Below are 23,064 nucleotides of genomic sequence, written 5' to 3'. Positions count from 1 at the left end.
AACATAAATGTAGAAAGTGTGTAATTTTCTGATGTTGTACTGATGAGGTTTCAGTTTTTTCACCTCAAAAACCAATAGTATTTGTTATTAACTGTTACAGTCACAAGAACCATTCCAAGAAGACACTCTAAAGACTGCCTTATCAGCAGACCTCTGACATGTGGGTCATATAAGAATAGACCACATTGCACTTCATTTTAAATGAATTCAAGGTTTCCCTGCATATGTTGTTGAAAATGTGTGTCAAAATGTCTTTGTCTTGTCTTTTGTATGTCTTTCAGTTACATTGCTTCCTACACATAAAAACCACAAGTAATGTAAACAATTCAGAACAGCAGCCTGTGCAAGGCTTGAGCTTGCATCAAGTCTGGCTGCTTCAGAAACTTCTTAGAAGGTCCTGCTGCAACCACACTTTATACTGAAAGTAATATGCTAACGCAAGACGGTTGATAACTTTTGATGCTGTATATGACTGGGCTTCAGGACTGCAGACACTGGGAAGTAGATACAGTATATGGTGATGGGTTTGAGAACCAACATGGTAACACAGCAACTTTAAGGCTTGGTCACAGGATCTGGATTGACTTTATTCTACTGAAGAAAGTTTAAAGAGGAATTATGGAGTGGAGATGTGCTCTGAGTACAATAACAACAATTTGATTTGGTGCCATGAAACAGGACACCAGAAGGAGTGTCTCAAGAGAGGTCTGTTCAGTGCAGTTGGTGTACAATCTGGAAAGTATGTCCACCTTGCAGTTATTAGAATCAAGCCAGTATGAAACTGAATTTAATGGGTCGAAAAAATGTACATGGTGCCTCACAATGGTTCAGTCTTTTGCCTTCTTTAGATATTCTGGGTTTTTAGAGTCAGTTAACTGAATTGGTGAGTGACTCCCTGTCTCCATTCTTCCAAAGCTAAAAAGTTGTTTCATCATTTGGGGTTGTGGCCAGTGAAATACCTGAAATGACATTTCTCCCATTTTACCTGTACCCCACTGTCAGATCTTAAAATGATTATTGGACAAACATGTTCAGTATGTCCTTCCAAGGGTCAAGAAAAAACATCAGGTCATCTAGGTACATTAGATCACATAATTTTTTTCTTGATCCTTGAAAGAGCATAGAACCATCCCTTAGGGAGCGTAACCTTGGATGTGAGGTCAATACTATAGTCGTTCTCATGATATGGAGGTAGGGCAGCTGCCTTGGGTTTATTAAAGACCACAGTTAAATCCCAATAATCAGCCAGAACTAGCACTGAATTGGCAAGGTACTTCAGTAGAAAGCCCAAAAGCTGCCAAGAGGGACTCTGACAAACAACTACATTTACATTTACATTTATTCATTTAGCAAACAATTTTGTCCAAAGCGATGTACATCTCAGCAAAAGTACAATTTATGCACTACATTGAGAGAAGGAGACATAGCTGCAGACATGAAAGTCTCAGGCAAACCTAGTTTGTTCCTTACCACTTGCTACATCGAGGTACGTGCATAAGACACAGACAAATCCCAATACCCACACCACACATTGTCTGAACCGCTTGTCCTATACGGGGTCGCGGGGAGCTGGAGCCTTACCTGTCAACACAGGGTGTAGGGCTGGAGGGGGAGGGGAGACACGCAGGACGGGACGCCAGTTTCCGCAGTTCTGAGTGACAGGGGAAGGTCATTCCACCACAACGGACCCAGAACCGAGAACCTCTGAGCTTTGCCTTTCATGCGCGAGACCACCAAGCGAGCAGAAGTAGACGAGCGAAGGGGCCTGGCTGGGGTGTACCAGTTGATCAAGTCCTGTAAATAGCCGGGGGCAGTTCTATTTATGCATTTGTACACAGTAACCAGGGTTTTGGATTTGATACGGGCAGCTATAAGAAGCCAGTGCAAAGAGATGAGTAGAGGAGATACATGGGAGCGCTTTGGCAAATCAAACACAACTCGTGCAGCAGCATTCTGTAGAAGCTGCAGGGGTTTGGTGGCATTAGCAGGAAGACCACACAGAAGAGAGTTGCAGTAGTCCAGATGGGAAGTCACCATGGCCTGGACAGGTAGTTGGGTGGAGTCAGTAGTGAGGTAGGGACGGATCCTACGAATGTTATGCAGGATGTTATTTGGTACTCCATACAAAGACAGGGTGATGTGTAGACAGCCATGGATACCCCAATATTATGAGATTATCTGGAGATTAAGAAAAAAAAGAGAGGGTTTCCTTCCACTAACCCTCAAGGGGTCTCAAGAGGCTTACTATCTAGAAAGTTAATGTGAAGGGAGAATCCACAGTTTCTTATCAGTATACTATGCGCTATTGACACTACAGACAGCCATGAAGTTGTTTGTAGCAGAATCCACAAACACCTGAACAGCTAGCGATTGCAACAACAATAAGCTCTTACAAGAAACTGTAACTAGGAGGCAGATTTAAGAGGGTCTCTATCCTGAATGTCCTGTCTGGGTCTGATGGCCATTCAATGCAGGGGGGCATGATGCACAGAAGTGGACTGGGTTCCTGCAATAGAAGCACAGTGCCCCCTGTAGTGTTCACTCTTTTAGTAGAACTCAGGCATCCCCTTTCCAGCTGCACGGGTTCTGGGACTTCCATAGTTGGGTCAGTCAGTGAAGGTGGGCATGGTTGGTTCCAGTGATGTAGCATTCAAGGCAGGGTCTAGGTGGAATCCAGGTGCCAAGTTCCTTTTTAGCTAAAGAGCTGAAAAAGCCCTGTGAGCCAACACAGGACAGGTTATGACTAAGGATTCCAGGAAGTAAGACAGTGGAAGTAGGGGGCATGACATATTTTTAACATGTTTTTCTTACTGAAATAGCTGCTCTTTACATGCTGAATAGTTTTCAGGTGTAGCTTGAAATAATTAGGTTTAAAAAACTTTATTAGGAGATTCCTGGATGAGAGCATTAGTTTCAATGTATCATAAATAATACAACTCCAATTCCAAAAAACCTGGGACAGTATGGAAAACACTAATAAATACATAATCAAGTGATTTGTTACTGTACTTTGAGATGTATTAAAAAAAAATATATATATATATATATATATATATAAAGACAAGATATTTCATGTTTTACCAAATCAACTGCAGTGTTTTTTGAAGAGAGGGTGTGGTGGCACAGTGTATTTGGGTGGAGCCTGCTCTGCAGTGGGTCTGGGGCTCAAGTCTTGCTTGGGGTGCCTTGCAGTGGGCTGACACCTTGTCTGGGGTGTGTCCCCTCCCCTCCAGCCTTACACCCTGTGCTGCTAGGCTAAGCTCAAAGCGACTTCCAGTGAACTCTATATAATGTTATTAGCCCACACACCTTATTCACCAAGGTGACTTACACTGCTAGACACACTACTTACAATGCATCACTCATCAATAGGTAGATGGATCTTAAATAGTGCCTCTGGTTGCCTTTGGAGATTTCACTCCCAGGGCTTGTGACAAAAAATATATTGGTTGTACGTATATTTAACCCATTTCCATGTGTTTGAGTGGAAGTGCATTTTGCTAATGTTGCATGATTCCAGATTTTTACTTTGTAGGTTAATTATGGTGGAGACATTTATATCAGACTGTACAAATGTTGAACATGGTGCATACAATGTAATGGAGACTTGTTCTTAGTGTGAAGAGACAGTCAGCATTGTAGTGAGACTAAGAATTTGAAGTTGTACCTTCTCTATCTTAGAACGAACTGTAATAATATATATGGACAATAAGATGTGTAATGCTGTGGAAAGTAAATGACATCCTCATTCATTCCCAGTCCTACATAGCAAACAAAAAAATGATTTTTCAGCTAAATATTGACAAAAAAAGAGGAAATGACCCCAAGTTGTCTGATTTTTTTTTTCCTGAACTCCAAATATCTATTTCATAGCCATAAGGTTTTTATAAAAGCCTATAGTTAAAAAAACGATTAGATTGACCATGAAATTGGAACATTAGACCCTGTTTTTCTTTGTTTTTCCATTACAAAACACCAGGTTCTTAAGCAACCCTCCAGTATTAAGCAAAATGTTCTGTTCCCATTAATATTCAATGACTCATGTTTCTCTGAAAAATTTCCTAACTTTGATAATACCATGTGTAAATGATAATAAAATAGTAAAGAAATTTTCTTATCTGTAGACTAGACAGTTAAGATACCCCTTTTTCAAGTTCTGAAGCAGCTAACAGTGTAGTAGTTACAGCTTGCTGCCTTTGGATGCAAAGATTGTTGGTTTGAATCTCACTTATTGCTGTAGTACCCTTGAGTGAGGTACTTACTCTAATCTGCATCAGTAAAAATTGTCCAGGTGTGCAGCATTGTCTAAATGGTTAATTACTTGTAGATAGCTTAACATTATAAGTTGCTTTGGAGAAAATAATCAGTTAAATGAGTAAATGTACTACAGTGGGCAATTGCCACACTCTTGTACATAATGTAGAATCATCTTCAGCAGTATAACAGCTTTCAATGTGTGTATGGAAAACATAATGCAACCCACCACACCACATGAGGTTAAACTTTAACTGGTGCTTTGTGTTTAATTTTTTTAGTTAAAAAAATTGCATCTCCCAGTTGGGAATGGCCAGGGAACCCCTGAGGTGAACTGGAGGAAGTTGCGTGGGACAGGTGTCTGGGCTTGGATGGATGGATGGATGGATGGATGGATGGATGGATGGATGGAGTAAAAAAAATTCCAGAAGAGACATGGCCAAAAACTCTTACTTGTAGCTCTGTATGTTGTAAATGTCTTCAGTTACAAAAAGGATTTTTCAGGACCCACACTGAGAAATACAGGTTGGAACTTCCAACAGAAGCTTAAATGAACTTTAATGTCAACAAAGATGTTCAAAACAAAGTTGTGAAAGTGAATTCCAAACAACTAGATCTTAACAAAGCAACGTGAATATGGTATTAGAGATAATAACAGCAAAGAACCAAGGAACAGCTTCTATCAAGAGCTGACAATGGCTGTAAATTAAAGAGCTGTGGTCCCAGTACAAAAGTAGGGCAAATTCTTGTGGGTCTGGACAGTAGCAGGCAATAGGTGATTGTACTGATGTGTTTGATGATCTTGAAAGGCCCAATGTATTTTGGCCCTCGTTAACAGGAGTGAGGATGAAGGGGCCAAGACCTGGCTGGGAAGTCAGACTGGACAACCTGGTTGGAATAGTGATGAGAAATACTGATGCCTGTCAGTACTGTGCTAATGCCTGTAATAGGACTTTCCAAGTGTGCTCCAGGTCTATCTAAAGTATTGAATGAATGCTTACAAAGATTCAATTAAATTCAATGTAAGGTTTATTGTCACAAGTAAGGGGGTGTGGTGGCACAGTGGGTTGGACTGGGTCCTGCTCTCTGGTGGGTCTGGGGTTCGAGTCCCGCTAGGAGTGCCTTGCGACAGACTGGTGTCCTGTCCTTGGTGTGTCCCCTCCCCCTCCAGTCTTATGCCCTGTGTTGCCAGGTTAGGCTGTGGCTCCCCGCAACCCCGAATGGGACAAGCGGTTCAGAAAGTGTGTGTGTGTGTGTGTGTGTGTGTGTCAGTGTGTCAGTCACAAGTAAAGTACCATGTACAAAGTACTATAAGATTCTTGCTTGAATGCTTCTTCACAGACTATAGACAACACAATAGACAGTACTACACACAAAAAAAGCAATAAATAATGCCAATGACAATAAATAGCCAGAATACTTAAAAGTGACAATGCAAGTGATGTGCTTGGAGGGATCAGTGCACATTCTAGTTGCAAAAAAAAGTGGCACATTAGTGAGTGTAAAGAAAAGTGCCCCCGATCTTTTATGATTCACTTTCTGAAGCACTGACATTTATTCACTTATCAGACACTTTTCTCCAAAGCAACTTACAATGCATACTATGTAGTGTTACTAGCCCACACACCTTATTCACCAGGGTGATTTACACTACTTAAAATGGGTCATACATCAGTGAAACACACTCTGTGTCTCTCACACACTATGGGGGAAGCCTGAACAGCATGTCTTTGGACTGTGGGAGGAAACTGGAGTACCCGGAAGAAACCCACACAGTCACGGGGAGAACATGCAAACGCCACACAGACTGAGCAGGGATCAAACCCACATTCTCTTGCATCACCGAAGCCCTGTTAGCCAGCAGTGCTATTCACCGTGCCACCTGAAGCAGTGTGTGATGTAGATGTCCTGTACTGCTGGTAGCTGTTTTTACAATGATTTTCTGAGCTGTTTTAACCACCCTATGTAGGGCTTTCTTATCCTGTGTAGAGCAGCTACCACACCAGGATGTAATGCATTTTGTGAGGACAGACCTATAGAAAGTGGTGAGGACCGTAGTGGACATCCTGGCTTTCTTCAGACACCTGAGAAAGTGAAGACGTTGATGGGCCTTTTTTGCTGGTTGATGCTGTGTGCTCAGTCCATTTAAATTTTGCAGTGAGGGTGACCCCTAGGAATCTGAACCTGTTGACCCTCCCTACAACGTCCCCTCTGATGTAAAAGGGTGTATGACCTGTATCCTGTTTCCTGAAGTCAATCACTAGCTACTTAGTTTTACTGACATTGAGAGACAGGTTGTTGTCCTGGCACCACTCTGCCAGGAGCCTCACCTCCTCTCTGTAGCCTGTCTCATCATTGTTGGTGATCAGACCCAAAATGCTGGTATCGTCAGCAAACTTTATGATAGTGTTAGAGCTGTAACTGGCCACACAGTCATGTGTGAACAACGAATACAGCACCAGGCTCAGGACACTTCCCTGTGGAGTGCCAGTGTTGAGGATAAGTGGGAAGGAGGTATTTCTGACAATCCGCACACAGTGGGATCTGTTGGTGAAGAAATCCAGGACCCAATTGCACAATGTGACACTCAGTCCCAGACCTAATAGTTTGTGAATCAGCCTGGTTGGGATGACTGTGTTAAATGCCGAGCTATATTCCACAAATAATAGCCTTGCATAGCAGTTTTTATTGTCCAGGTGAGCCAGAGTGGTGTGAAGTGTGTGTGATATTGCATCTTCAGTGGATCTGTTGTGGCGGTAGGAAAAACTGCAGTGGGTCCAAAGTGTCGAGGATGGTGTCCTAATGTGTCCCAGCACCATCCTCTCAAAGCATTTCATTACAGTGGGGGTCAGTGCCACTGGGTGATAGTCATTAAGGCAGCTCATTTTGTTTTTCTTCCAAACAGGGATATGGTGGTGTTTTTGAAGCAGGTGGATACAGTCAGCTTTTCAAGGAGGTGTTAAATATGTCCGTGAAGACAGCAGCCAGTTGCTCACTGCATGATGTTTTTAAAACATGTCCTGAAAGCACCATTGCAAATGTTGTATCGGTTAAAAGTTTTTCTCTCATCTGCCGCGGAGAGACGGTAAAACTGGAGTCATGCAGTGCTGTGGGAGCTCATACTGGAGGATTGTTGTTTGCAAGCTCAAAATGGCCGTAAAACGCGTTCAGTTTGTCAGGGAGAGACGCACCAGCACCTGTTTGTCCGCATCTGCAGTTCATAATCCGTGAAAGTTTGGATTCCCTGCCACAGCCTACACGCGTCTTGAGTGCAGTTAAACTCTGATTCTACGTTCCTGTATTCCTGTTTCTTGCTGGTGATGCTTTCTGGAGCTCGTACTTACATTTCTTGTACGCGTCCGTGTCTCCGGACTGAAACACGCAGGTACGTGCATGGACGTTATTTCGGATTTTGAGGGTAATTTACGGTTTCTGGTTAAATAAGCAAGCTGTTTAATTAGATATACTGACTTACAGTACCGAATGAGGCTCGTGACCACTGTGGCGTACTCATCCAGATCGGAAGATGAGTTTCTGAACATGGCCCACTCCACAGAATCAAGCCAAGGCACTCCTGAAGCTTTTCCTCCGCTTCTGGTGACCAGCACTGCTCCGTACGCATCACGGGCTCCTTTTGTTTGAGTTTCTGAGATGAGAGTCCAACCTTGATTTCCTTCTCATGAAAGAAGGGGGTGATAAGCAAAATGGTATTCAGAAGGGGACAGTTGATGCATTTTGCAATGAAGTATGAGCATATTCCATAGGTGGTCAGACAGGAACCAGGTTGGGTGGCTACAGTTTCTGATTTTCTCTCTCAGTTTACGCATTGCATCATGGGTGAAATCCAGAGAAGAGGATTCCTGTAACTCCTAGCATTGTAACAAAAGCTTTTCATGCCAGGGACCTGAGCTGGAATCTGGAACTACATCTGCAAGGAGTTCACAAATTTGAAACATCTGGTGGAGGAGGATTTAAGATATTTCTTTAACAGAAGGCTCTTCATGCATTTGAAAGTAATAGCAGGTTTTGGAGAATTTGACAACTCCCAAAATCTCTGTATCATGTCATAAATTTGATAGTCCTGTGATGAAATGCACTCCAAGATGGGATCAAGGATGATGTGGAATGGCAAAGGTGGTGTAGTATTTTACATCCTGGATTATAAATGGTTATCAGAAATTCAAGAGTTCTGTCCAGCAAGAGGCCCCATTGAAAAACCTTTGTTCAAAAAGCTTTCATAATGTCCATCCATCCATATGGCCCATAGTCTGGGTTTCATATTTTCCCAGCTGACTACCCTAGATTATGTAGCCTGAAAAGAATGTGGGTTGTGTGGTACTGACACTTATGTAGTTTCATATAAAGGTTGTTTTGCAAAAGGTGAGTTAAGACCTGTCTAATGTAACAAAATGCTCCCCAAATGTCGGGTGAATAAATAAGGATGTCACTGATACACATAAGGCAACCTATTTCTCATTTCCTGGAGCACATCATTGATCAGAGACTGGAACACAGAGGGAGTGTTCACTAATCCGATATTCATAGTGGCTACTAGTAATGTCTAAACGTGGCTTACCATTCACTCCCCTCTCAAATCTTCACCAGGTACAAAGTGTTGCACAGACCCAGTTTGGAAACATGGTGGCCTGTGTTAGGACCTCAAAAGCTGTTTACATTGAAGGAACAGGGTATCTGTTCTTAACCAAACTGGCATTCAGATCTTGTGAATCAATGCAAAGTTGCGGGTGCCATCTTCCTTCTTAACAAAACAGAAACCTAAGGTGGCTGGAGAGGAGGAAGAATAGATGAATTGCTTTTATAGCATCTCAGATATGTCTTGCTGTATGGCTCTGGTTTCTGGTGCAGAAAGTGAGTACAAGTGTCCTCGAGGAAGAAAAGTTCCAGACAGCAGATTTATGGCACTGTTGGATGATGTACTATTTACTACTTACTGAAGACCTCAGACAGCTTGTGATACACTGGGGAAGGGGGGGCTTCAGTGACGTTAACAGAAGAGGGATGATTGTTTGGTGCTTTGTTATCCAGAATCTCTTGAAGTTTGACTTCCTGCATGTGATCATATGCAGATCTAGGTGAGAAGTGCACAAACAAGATGAGGGAATTTCAGAATCAACAAGCTCGTACTCTTTTGAATGTGACTGAGTGATGAGCAGGATGAGAGAGATTGTATTAAACCTAAACCTGTCTGTTCCAATTTCCCTTCTGGTCAGAGGGTGTAGGTCATCTCTGGCAGATCCATAAAAATGGATGATTGTTGGTGCCACTTCACCATTCCATATGCCATAGTCCTCCCAGACAGCAGAGAGGTGGTGTACATCACCATGAAGCAATGGGGAGCAAATGGTGGCTGGAGTTCAAAAAGCAATCAACATTAGGTCAGGGAACCATGTTGGATCTCAGGATTCCTATTGTAGGGCTAGGGAGGAGAGTAATTGTCCTCATGGCATAATCACTAAACTGCAAAGGTATTGTGGCAGAGCAACCATTGTTTTCTATTTCTTGCTGTAACAATCTTTGACTAAAGAAGACAGGAATACAGCAAAACTGCTGTATTAGTTCACTATTTTTTAACTGTACTGTAGTCATAAAAAAAATGTTACCATTTACGTTTACGTTTATTCATTTAGCAGAAGGTTTTGTCCAAAGCGGCGTACATTTCAGCAAAAGTACATTTTATGCATTACATCAAGAGAAGGTGGTTTAGGTACAGGTACAAAACAATAAAGAGAATTTCTAAAATAAAATTCACATTTTTAAAAAACAAAACAAAATTCACATTTTTAAAAAACAAAACAAAATTCACATTTTTAAAACTAATGCACCCCACTAAATAATTAATCAGATTAGCAAAATAACACATTTTACCTGTAAAATGCCCTAACACACTCAGAATATTTACACTGTCCTCAGAAGCCAATATTTCATCCATTCCAACACTGGGAAATACAGCTATTGTAATGTAATGAGTGTTTAAATAATAGGAAACAAAATACTAAATGTCTTTGTCAGTCATGATTTGTGTGGGGTACATGGTGGCGCAGTAGGCTTGGCTGGGTCCTGCTCTAAGGTAGGTCTGGGGTTTGAGTCCCGCTTGGGGTGCCTTGTGACGGACTGGCGTTCTGTCCTGGGTGTGTTCTCTTCTCTTCCAGCCCTACACAATGCCAGGTTAGACTCTGGCTCACCACAACCCTGTTTGGGACAAGCGGTTTCAGCCCGTGTGTATGTGTGTGTGTGAGTATTAATTCCCAGACTCTGGGGGGAAACCAGAGCACCTGGAAGAAACCCACACAAGCCCAAGGAATACATGCAATCTCCACACAGAGTGGGGATCAAACTGATACCCTCTCACACCACCAGGTACTGTGAAATAGCAGTGCTACTCACTATTTCACTTGATGTCCCACATAATAATTACAGTAAATCTGTTTTGATACATTGCGTACATTTTATAGTATAGTTTTCATAAAAATTGGAAACAAATAAATTCAATGGCCATGTAAAGTACAGCAAAACAGATTTAAGTTTTTCTTAATTGCAATTCCTAAAACAAAGTTCACATTTTCAAGACAGCTAATGCAAAACACTTTTATCACATTAGCAAAATAGCACATTTTGCTTACAAAATGTTTTAACATATATAAATACTTTAAAATGCTTTAACATATGTAAAATACTTGATGCCAACCTGAACAAGAAAAATTTCATCCACTCCAACATTGTATAATAACACTGGGTCATTGTAATCAGTGCTTAAATAATAAGAAAAAATACAAAATGTCTTAGTAAGTATGATATTTTCAGCTGATTTTATGATTTCTGAATTATTTAGAATCACTAGATTGTTTCTAAAATCAGTGATTCCAGAGAAAAGTTTTGGGTCGAAGGAAATACATATGCCACATGAAATAATAAATAATTGCTGTCAATATGTGTTTTGTTGAGTTCCATGTATTTTACTGTGTTTTTTTTTTTTACATTCACATCAAATTTTAAAGATAACAAAGCATATGTTAACATCAAAGCAAAAGATCTACAAGAATCACAGTTGCCTCACAGCACCTAGGTAATTTCGAAGTAGGTTCAAATTCAAGTCTGTATGGAGTTTTTATGTTCACCCTGTGTCTGTGTGGGTTTCCTCTGAGTGTTTTAGTTTCCTCTACAATTCCAAAGACACGTAGTTCGGGTGAATTGCTGATGCTAAATTGTCCATAGTATCCAAATGGGTGTGTATGTATAGTTACACTGTGATGGGCTGGCATTGAATCCAGTGTGTACACCCCCATACAGAACACCCCTGATCAGACAGCTCAGTGCTACCCTTGTTCTTTTTGTTCCACCTTGAAGCCCCATCAAAACACTAATAACCCATAAACAACTCATAATTCACTGATTTAACGTTGCATTTTGCAGCAGATGATTGACACTAGTGAGGTGATATTGGAAGCAAGTATGACAGTTTGCTTACAACTAGCCAGCCTCCCAATATTCTATTAAGCTGAAAGCTATTTACATTAACGATTTTAGTGTTTAATGCTGAGTGTGATGTTCTCCCCCATGAGTTATTATTTCTCTGAACGCAAGTGCAGAGATCTTCCGGTAATACAGTGCAGAAGGACACCAGGGAACTGAAGCTCCGTGTGGGGATATGAGAAAGGATCAGTGTCCAGACTTGGGGAAGCTGGCCATGGGGAATGACACACAGGAGGTAGGCATGGGTCTAAGGTGGTTAGGGGACAGCTGGTAGTGTAGTGGTTAGAACTGCTGCCTGTAGACCCAAAGCTCACTGGTTTGATCTCCAGCTGTAGTACCCTTGGGCAAAGTATTTATTCTAAATTGCTTCCGTGAAATTACCCAGCTATATAGATGGGTAAATAATTGTAGGCAAATTGATGCTGTAAGTTGCTTTGGAGAAAAGTGTCAGCTAAATGAATTACTTTAATTCAATGAGAGATAGTTTGAGAAGTATGATCCAAGGAGTCTTGATCATGGTGTGAAGCATGGAGGTTGTGGTTTGAAAGCAAAGTTAAAGGTCCAGCATCCTGGTTCTTGTCCAAGGATAAGTGATGGTGATCCAAGGAGGAAGACTGAGATGACTCAGTGAGATTCTGCAACCATTGCATTTGGACCTCCTTACTTTAAAGTGTGTTCTAACAAGGTGCAAGTGTGTGACATACAGTATATTTAAATTTGACTGTGACCACTTGTGGTCATTCAGGGTATTGTAACCAGGGGTCATGACATTGAGCAGTGTTCTTAGAAGTTTGAAAAAAGAGTTATTAGAGTTACTATAGTTTGTAAAAGAAGGTAGATGTTGTGGATTTTGCCTGAATCTTTTAAAAATATACTGATTTTTTTGAGAAATTTAGAAAATTGTAGTTTACCTGGTCTTCTGCATTTAGCCACATCTTCTCATGTACATCTCTTCTTATGTCCTCTCCTAATATACTGGTGAACGAATCTCTTTGCATGCCACATCCATTGCTAACAGTCTTCAGTGTTGTGTCCAAGCATCTGGAATCTATTTCTTCCAGGATGGACATCTGATCATGTGGACAGTGATTATACAAATTCCATCACATTGAGGAAAGGAATTCCTCTGTAGGAATATAGAATAGAATGCTTAATAATATGGAAAGAAGAGGGAAACTAACCTTTGATTGGCTGCAAACCAGTCTGTGACTACATAGCAATGGTGAACGGCCAATGTCCCGTGTAATCACAAATGTTTGCATACTGGGCCTCACTTGACCCCTTTCCTGATAAGGCACAAACTTTTACAGTAATACAGTTCATCCAGGTATGAAATGAGACACACTGCATTTTATGGCCCAATTTGGTACCTATGCTACCAGTAACCCATTAAATATACATAGCTGCACATGTAGTGACATTGCCACTCCCCTGACCTGGAACATCCACATACTGTAGATGATTTCATGGGCTGTCAGACTGGCCTCCAGGTCCATGACTCTCTGAAAGTCATGCATACTGCTTAGACAGATGAATACTCTTCTCCCTTTTCTTGTCAATTATACAGCCATTTATCCTTCACCCACTCCTGCATTTGTTGATTGGTCCATGTTAAGTACCCAAAAAGGTATCACCTTAACTGTGTCCTCTTCTGACAGTATTATAGATGGTGCAAGAAACGAAAATCCCTCAGTATCTGGCAGGTTTTCAGTTGAGATGGGAATCAAATGTGTTTGGCTTTTTACATAACATAAGTCAGCAGTTTGTCTTGTGGAAGGAATTCAGTATAACTCAAACAAAGCACTCAAGATAGAAGAAAGCATCTTACTACCAATATATATAGTTCCTCAAGCGTCCAACCTAGCTACGCGATACATCATTTCATTGGCTTGTTACTTACTATCTTATCTAACTATTGACTACACCTTTTTGATTGTGAAGGAAATACTTATCTTATACTTACAAGAGAGTCACTCTTTAACCACTCCCTGGGCGGAACTTGTTTTTCTCACTGTCGCTGACTTAGTTCTGTTCTTCTTTGTTCTGCTTTTTGTGTTCCACCCTGGGTTGTATGTATTCTAAATCCACTTGACTCACTCCCCTCACATTCACCTCCGCCCTGGGTTGAGACAACCCTGAGACAATTTGCTCCCACCACATTCAACTCCACACAACTTTGTTTTTTATTTCCTTCTCTCATAGTCTCAGTAATATTTAACAAAATCTTTGTTGTACCCTTTGAATGTGTTCAAATATATTTGCAACTTGCTGTTCCCTTGAATTTTACTGTGTAAAGTTTTGAAATGTTGTGTTATCAGTTTTGAAACAGAGTTTGCAGCATTTGTGCAATTGCCTGTTAAAATACAGTTTGTGATTTAAAAAACTGAACAACGTGGAACAGCATCTATCAAGAATGAGTAATGGGTAAGAGAACTGTATACATACATCCTGAAAGACAAAGAAACATGTAAACATCACGGCCTTTTGGTAACTAGGCAACTGATGAGCAACAGATGTTGACAATAGGTGCACAGTAATTGCTGGGCCCCCTTTTTACAGGTGTCTTCTGACACAAAGTGGATTTAAAATACATTTTATCTATAAGTATGTAATTTGTTATTTAAGTTACAAGATGGATATCATTAATGTCGGCTTCAGTCATGGGTCTTCGTACCATATCTTTTTTTTGGGCACTGCCACCTGCTTTCATAGAGGAAAATGTTTCCATGATTTCAATTCAATCAGTTCAATTCAATTTATTTGTAAAGCACGCTCTTTTCACACTGTGGCACCTACAGCTTGTTTACCATAGTCATTTACAATGCAATGTTAAATGTAAAATACCTTGAATCTATGTGTCATAACCCATGACATAAAAAGGAAAAAGTGATAGTCATAACAAAAAAAACAAAAACAGTAAACACCTGTAAACCTCTCACCGGGCATATTTATGTTGTGCTATTTACATTTATTTAGACACTTTCTCCAAAGTGACTTTCAGTGAACTCTGTGTAGTGTTATGGGCCCATATACCTTATTCACCGAGGTGACTTAGAGTGCTAGATACACTACTTACAACGGGTCACTCATCCATACATCAGTGGATTATATTCTATCACTCACACTATGGGTGAACCTGAACAGCATGTCTTTGGACTGTGGGAGGAAACCGGAGCACCCAGAGGAAACCCATGCAGACTCAGACTGAGGGGGGATCGAACCCATGTCCTCTCGCACCACCCAGGCACTGTAAAACAAGAGTCAGGAGAGGTTATATTGTCATTTCAATCATATACAGGTGGTACAGTACACAGTGAAACGAAACAATGTTCGTCCAGGACCATGGTGCTACAGAAAACAACACAAAGTAACCAACACAGACTACACAGACTACATAAAGTACACGTGTGCAAGGCTTGTGAAAACAGTGCTAGACAATTACAATTACTAAAACAGGACAATAATTACTAAAACACGTGAATAGTTCCAGTGTCATTCCAGTCCCTGGGTATTGAGGAGTCTGATGGCTTGGGGGAAGAAACTGCTATACAGACCAGCTGTGAGGCCCGAATGCTTCAGTACCTTTTGCCAGATGGCTGGAGGGTAAAGAGTTTGTGTGAGGGGTGCATGGGGTCATCCGCAATGCTGGTGGCTTTGCAGATGCAGCGTGTAGTGGTCCATGATGGAGGGAAGAGATGATCTTCTCAGCTGTCCTCGTTATCCGCTGCAAGGTCTTGCAATCCGAAATGGTGAAATAACCAAACCAGGCAACTGCTCAGGATGCTCTCGATAGTCCCTCTGTGAAATGTGTTAGGGATGGGGAGTGGGAGATGGGCCTTTTTCAACCTACACAGGAAGTAGAGACACTGCTGAGCTTTCTTGGAGATGGAGCTGGTGTTGAGAGACCAGGTGAGGTTTTTTGCCAGGTGAACACCAAGGAATTTGGTGCTCTTGACAATCTCCATGGAGGAGCCGTTGATGTTCAGCGGAGAGTGGTTGCGCCATGCTCTCCTGAAGTCAACAACCATCTCTTTTGTTTTGTCCACATCCAGGGACAAGTTGCTGGCTCTGCACCAGTCAGTTAGCTGCTGTGCCTCCTCTCTGTATGCTGACTTGTTGTTCTTGCTGATGAGGCCCACCGCGGTCATCGCGCAAACTTGATGATGTGGTTCGAGCTGTCCATTGCTACACAGTCATGAGTCAGCAGAGTGAACAGCAGTGGACTGAGCACACAGCCCTGGGGGTTCCCAGTGCTCAGTGTGGTGATGTTGGAGATTCTGCTCCTGATCTAGACTGACTGAGGTATCTCAGTCAAGAAGTCTAGAATCCAGTTGCAGATGGGAGGTGTTCAGACTTAGCAGACTCAACTTTCCACTCGGGAGCTGAGGGATGATTGTTTTCAATGCTGAACTGAAGTCTATGAACAGCATTTGAATGTAGGTGTCCTTTTTGTCTCCCGGTAAGGGGAAAGTTTTTGCCCCAGGTGGAGGAGTTCAAGTATCTTGGGGTCTTGTTCACGAGTGAGGGAAGAAGGGAGCGTGAGATCGGCCATAGACTGGGAGCAGCAGCAGCAGTAATGCGGTCGCTGTACCGGACTGTAGTGGTGAAGGGGGAGCTGAGCCATAAGGCAAAGCTCTCCACTCACCGGTTGATCTACGTCCCTACCCTTACCTATGGTCATCAACTCTGGGTGATGACCGAAAGAATAAGATCGCGGATACAAGCGGCCGAAATTAGTTTTCTCCGAAGAATGCTGGGACTCACTCTCCGTGACAGGGTGAGGAGTTCGGACATCCGGGAGGAACTCAGAGTAGAGCCGCTACTCCTTCATATTGAGAGGAGCCAGTTGAGGTGGTTCGGGCATCTGATAACGATGCCCCCTGGGCGCCTCCTTTTGGAGGTATACCTGACACGGCCAACTGGGACAAGGCCCTGAGGTCTGCCCAGGACCTGCTGGAGGGATTATATCTCACAGTTAGCCTGGGAATGGCTGGGGATCCCCCAGGTTGAGCTGGAGGAAGTTTGCGGGGGACAGGGACGGCTGGGCCTCTCTGCTCTCCCTGCTGCCACCATGACCCTTTTAGGACAAGTGGGACAGAAGATGGATGCATGGTGTCCTTTTTGTCCAGATGTGTGAGGGCCAGATGGAGGGTGGTGGTGATGGCATCATCTGTTGAGTGCTTGGGGTGAAACTGCAGGGGGGTCCAGTGGGGGGGGGGGGGGGCGGCAGGATCTTGATGTGCCTCATGAGAAGCCTCTCAAAGCACTTCATGATGATGGGTGTAAGTGCAACGGGATGGTAGTCACTGGGGCAAGGCACAGAAGACTTCTTCTGCATGGGGACAATGGTGGTGGCCTTGAAGCACCACCATTGAACAATGGTGCTGTTCAGGGAGATATTTGAAGATGTCAGTGATAACATCTACCAGCTGGTCTGCACATCCTCTGAGCACTCTTCCAGGAATTTTGTCTGGTGCAGCAGCCTTCAGTGGGTTTACTGCATAGAGTTTTCCTCACATTAGCCATGGTAAAGCACAGCACCTGGTCGTTGGGAGGAGGACTGGTCTTTCTCGTCGCCATGTCATTCTGCGCCTTAAACCGAGTGTAGAAATTGTTCAGCGTATCTGGAAGGAAGGCATCACTGTTGCAGACAGATGATGTTGTCCTGTAGTTGGTGATGATCTGAATCAACAGCAACAGCAGCAACAGTAGTGCTGAAACAGCGGCACTACTCGTTGTGCCACCGCGCTGCCTGTGTGTTATGTAATGTTATGCTATACAGTGTATGTAATGTGCCACTTATAATACAATGTGAAAACAGAAATACACATTTTTCAGTGACACCCTCTTATCTGATCACATGGATGGCTAAACATAGTTTGATATAAGTCTAGGGTTAGTCCCTGCTCTTTGTTCATACTTTCAGGTTTTGCTATTAACTTCTGTTCATTTTCAGTCAGTTTTTCCGTTGAGCTAAAATAAGTAAGTTCTTGCGCTGATAGTTATGGAAGCTCTGTGACAGCTCTTCCCTCTCTGTTCAGTAGTAGCACTTCAGAATGATACACTGTCTTTCTCTTTTCCTGTGTGAAACTGAACTTTGGTTTCCTCTGCATCCCTCCTCTTTCCACAGGGGATGGTTGAAGTGGTTGCAGCTGTGTCGATATGTTCCGAGCCCAGAGGACTTCTTCAAACCCTTGTATCACACCTACAATGGGGATTTTCAGGTACAGCCACCAAATCCTGCTCCTAGGTTGACACCTCACTTACTACTTTTTTCTTAGCCTCTCAGGAAATCTATGCAAATGAACAGTCAGACTGGAAACATATACCCCGCTAAAGAAAGAAAAGAAGAAGTGACGTGTCAGTGAAAGTTTGTTTTCTTGGAGCACCCATCTTCTAGATTGAAAGTGCTATTAAGCAGCATTTGAAGTGCACATGTAGTTTTTGCTGTTAACAATCTTATCTAATGTTGTTTATAATCTCGTGTGGCTGGTGGTATCATGGTTGGAGTGGCTGCCTTTGACTCCAAAGGATACCAGTTCAATCCATGTCTCTCGCTGTAGTGCCCTTGAGCAAGGCGCTTTCCCTTTGCTCTAATACCTTCGCCTAGTTGGGGACTTGCAATCGACAGGCATCCTGTCCACGGTGTGCCCACCTCCATCCCCACCACTTCAGCCTTGAGCCCAATATCTCCGGGAAAAGCTCCAGCTCACTGCCCCCCTGCTCGGGACAAGCAGTTATTGGAATTGGTTGGTTTATAATCTCAGGTAATTTGACAGATACTCTAGTGAATTAAGAAAATATAAAGAGGGCCAGTTATTGTTACTAAATACACACCCACACACACTTTCTGAACCGCTTGTCCCATACAGGGTCATGGGGAACCAGAGCCTAACCCGGCAACTCAGGACATGAGGCTGGAGGGGGAGGGGACACACCCAGGACAGGATGCCAATCCGTCACAAGGCACCCCAAGCGGGACTCGAACCCCAGACCTACTGGAGAGCAGGACCCGGTCCAACCCACTGCACCCCCCCCTGTTACTAAATACACACACATTTGCAGAACCGCTTGTCCCGTACGGGGTCGCGGAGCCCACCTGGTAACACAGGGTGTAAGGGTGGAGGGGGAGGGGACACATCCAGGACGGGACACCAGTCCATCGCAAGGCACCCCAAGCAGTACTTGAACTTCAGACCCACCGGAGAGCACTACCCAGTCCAACCCACTGCGCCACCGCACCCCCCTCTTGTTACTAAATACACACACACACATTTTCAGAACCGCTTGTCCCTTACGGGGTCACGGGGAACCGGAGCCTACCCGGCAACACAGGGCGTAAGGCCAGAGGGGGAAGGGGACACACCCAGGACGGGACGCCAGTCCACCACAAGGCACCCCAAGCAGGACTTGAACCCCAGACCCACCGGAGAGCAGGACTGCAGTCCAACCCACTGTGCCACCACACCCCTTGTTACTAAATATTTAGAGAAAATTGTTTCAGTATACTGTATGTTCATGTTGGCCATAACAAGAGGTCATTAATAAGGAGTGATAAGACATTGCCTTGAAAATGTGTTCAGATCCCTTATTTTTTTCACATATCCTCAAAGCCTAGATATTTTGTTTTTAGAACTGGATTTTTTTTTGTGAGTCACACACTTACAAAGAATCCCCTCAAAACAGAAAGATAACAGTAAACCAAAATGTAACACACACACACACACACACACACACACACACACACACACACACACACACACACACACACACAGACACACACATTTTCAGAACCACTTGTCCCATACGGGGTCACAGGGAACCAGAGCCTACCCGGTAACACAGGGCGTAAGGCCGGAGTGGGAGGGGACAGACCCAGGACAGGACACCAGTCCATCACAAGGCACCCCAAGAGGGACTCAAACCCCAGACCCACCGGAGAGCAGGACTATGGTTCAACCCACTGCGCCACCGCACCCCTTCCAAAATGTAACAAAAAACATTAAATCTGAAACGTAATCATTTAATAAGTATTCCTTCCGTCTGCATCTCTGGCAGTTATTTCAGTTAATAGTCCTTTTGGGTCATACTTGTGTGTAACTGCTCAATCCTGGTCAGGGTAGTTGGGGAGCAGCAATGGAGAGCATATCTGAGGTTTTGCACACAAAGTTTTGATGAAGTTAGATTTGGCACTACGCTGAGACCGCTCACTGTTGTTCTTGTAGAGCACTTTTCATCAGACTTATCCTCCACTGTTCAAACTATTTGGCTGTCATAGAGAGTGAAATAACCCTAACCCTAAGTTTTTTATTTCTATGAGATGTATGTCACTTTGGAGAAAAGTGTCCGCTTAATGAATACATGTAAATGTAATCCATTTTTTGTAGTATTCATCTTTTGTCTTACGAGGTGTGGTGGCATGGTGGGTTTGGCTGGTGGCTGCTGTGTAGTAGGTCTTGGATTTAAGCCCTGCCTTGGGTGCCTTACAATGGACTGGTGTCCTGTCCTAGATGTGTCCCCTTCTCCTTTGGCCTTGTACCCTGTGTTGCTGGGTAGGCTCTAGGTTGCTGCAGCCTTGCTCGGGAAAAGTGGTTGTTGAAATTGGTTGGTTGGACCTTTCATTGATCATGACATACATTTTAGTCCCTGTCAATGAAAGGCCTCCCTATTAACCTGATGGGGATAATTCATTTACATGTATTCATTTAGCTCATGCTTTTTTCCAAAGCAACTTACAATGTTAAGCTACACAATTATTTACCTATTTATATAGCTGGGTCATTTTTACTGAAGCAATTCTGTTTAAGTACCTAGCTCAAGTGTACTACAGCAGAAGCTATTTGCTACATTACCTGCTGCTCATGCACACATAATTAGTTGGCATGTGAGTAGTGTTCTGTTTGCACCACATTTAATGACTATTAATGTATCAATTACCCTAAAAGACAAAACATGGCAGAGGAAATACCTTTTGAAGTAGATTAGTATCACAACATACGAGCTCCATCTGCAGTTTGGTTGCTGATCCCGTACAATTTTATCAAATGTTCATCATTACAAGCTGTTATAAAAGCCATCCTATGCCTCTTAGATTGCAATCTTAAAAGTGCACCAAGTGGCTGTCTCTAACACAGAAAATCTACAGCTACCTAAATTTACTGTGTTTACAAGTGTAAAATATTTAAAGTAGGAAATATATATGTTCATATACAGCTTAGGTAAAACTGTAGCAGCGTAAGTTATGCCAAACTACATCATCATCGTTTCCTCTGATGTTTTTTCTGTGACTCTTTAAGCTAAGACTGTCTATAATCATATCAATATAAAACATCATGCATGTCTTGAAAATGCATGCAAATTAATGGGATTGCGCCAAATTCTTCCAGAAGAACTAAAGCATTCATAGATTGCTTTGCAGTCACTGTTGCTTGGGGCTACCCTTTTTATTAAATTAAAATGTCAGATATAACTGTTTGCTCACCAGAAAGCAAAGTAATCATTCAGACAAGGTCATGAGAAAACTCAAAAGCTCTGCTGTATATGTCAGTGTATGACTTTTCGTTACCAAGAACAACTGTGGTTCACCGTCTCTAAAAGGTTGAATGTAAAGATTAGAATCTGCTGATCAGATATGATGTTCTTTTGAGAAGATCATGCACTCTGAAGTAGTTGATGTGATCTTGCTTGCAGAAACAGTACAACAAATGCAGAAGGTTGCAGAAGCAAAGAGCAGGATGTTAAGTGGAGATAGAACACTGACAAACATCTAACAGTACTTTTTTCGTTCTCTTACTGGTTCTGTCCTGAAACAGAGCTCTAAACACATGACTAATGATGAAAACTCAGTGAAATTTTGTACTTTCTCAAAGAGACTGTATCTCTCCCTATAGTGCTGGTAGGTGGTCACCAGCTCCTCTCCCAGATTTTGAAGGTGACTTCTGAAGTTGAAGGGAAGTTGAATGTTTAGAAACTTAGGGGATGAAGGTTTAATAAATTGGGTTAATTTGTTTGCCTCTTGCAGTGGGTTGGACCGCAGTCCTGCTCTCTGGTGGGTCTGGGGTTCAAGTCCCGCTTGGGGTGCCTTGCGACGGGCTGGCGTCCCGTCCTGGGTGTGTCCCCTCCCTCTCTCCAGCCTTACGCCCTGTGTTGCCGGGTAGGCTCCGGTTCCCCGTGACCCCGTATGGGACAAGCGGTTCTGAAAATGTGTATGTGTGTATATATAACCTTTTGGTATATATTTAAATGATCAAGCAAGGGGGGCTGTTACTATAATCATTATCTTACTTGTGCTCTCTTATAGAGATGGGTGGGCCCTACTTTTACACTAAGCCAGTTTGACCTTCTTGAGAAGAATGTGGTGGTACAAGTAGCAAAAGAGAAGCAACTGGAGCCTCCTGAGAAGCCCAGCGAGGGAAAGAGTGAATTTGGCGGCCGCCGAGGCAGCAGGGAAAGTCAAGACCCAGGCACCAGCTCTGTTCTCAGCCTTTCCTCCCATAGTTCCTCCAAGCATCTCTTGGGAAACAGCATCCACGACACAACACACTTGAACAGCCATATCTCCATTCACACTGTAACCGTGTCTGGAGAGGAGAGCACTGCTTCAGGCATTTTGGGGAAGTCCTATGGTAACTCCCAGCCCAACGGATGCTTCTTTCCTTACTTTACAGACTGTGAAGGAGATGACCTGGTTTGTCAAGAACAAAAAGTTCTGGACATGGACATGGAACTATTACAAGACAAAATGATCTCTGAATGCCAACATGCTGACCACGAGCCAGCACTGGACCAGCATGCATCGTTTGGGCTTTACAACCTTGATTGGCAGCTAGGTGGAGTTGACCAGGAAGCAGAAAGGTTGTCCCTGGAGTCCTTCTGTTCTAATGATGCCTATCCTCATCTAGAGCTAGACCTCGACACAATTGACAGTGGCTTCTTGGACTCTGACTGTACCAGCCCTGTGGATTCCGAACTGAATGGGAACAAAGTGGTGCTTGCTGAGGTGGGAAAACCCCAAAGTAATTACATTAGGCAGTGGGTGACATATGGTCCCACAGCCTGTACACAGGGGGTTTCCATAGGCTGAGGGCTAAGGTACTTACAAGCTGGCTTGAACAATCCTGAATCATGATCATGACAGGACTGCATTTATACACATCAGCTGAAGGGTTCACAAAGGATTTCTATAAAGCCAACTTTCTAGGATCCTTCTGTTATGCTGAGCGGTAGTTTACAGAAAACCTTAACTGGCAGTTCAGGAAGTGCTTATATGTGTTAATTAATATTTTATATATTAACCATTTAGTATAGGGGTATAATTGC

At 43.0% G+C, this 23,064-nt stretch overlaps 1 protein-coding gene across 1 annotated transcript in view; it reads left to right on the top strand.

Annotated features, from left to right (window-relative positions):
- LOC108932978 (interleukin-21 receptor-like) overlaps window positions 1–23,064 on the top strand; it is a 29,432-nt gene extending 6,368 nt beyond the window's left edge. The window contains exons 8-9 of the mRNA XM_018749735.1: window positions 17,876–17,969; window positions 22,046–23,064. Coding sequence (XP_018605251.1) covers window positions 17,876–17,969; window positions 22,046–22,828 — 877 coding nt within the window. The 3' untranslated portion in view covers window positions 22,829–23,064. The remainder of the gene's footprint in view (window positions 1–17,875; window positions 17,970–22,045) is intronic.

This window comes from Scleropages formosus, chromosome 5, assembly GCF_900964775.1.
Source record: "Scleropages formosus chromosome 5, fSclFor1.1, whole genome shotgun sequence".
NCBI classification, from domain to species: domain Eukaryota; kingdom Metazoa; phylum Chordata; class Actinopteri; order Osteoglossiformes; family Osteoglossidae; genus Scleropages; species Scleropages formosus.
Note: the sequence above shows the minus strand (reverse complement) of the source record. Positions and strands in the feature narration are given on the sequence as shown.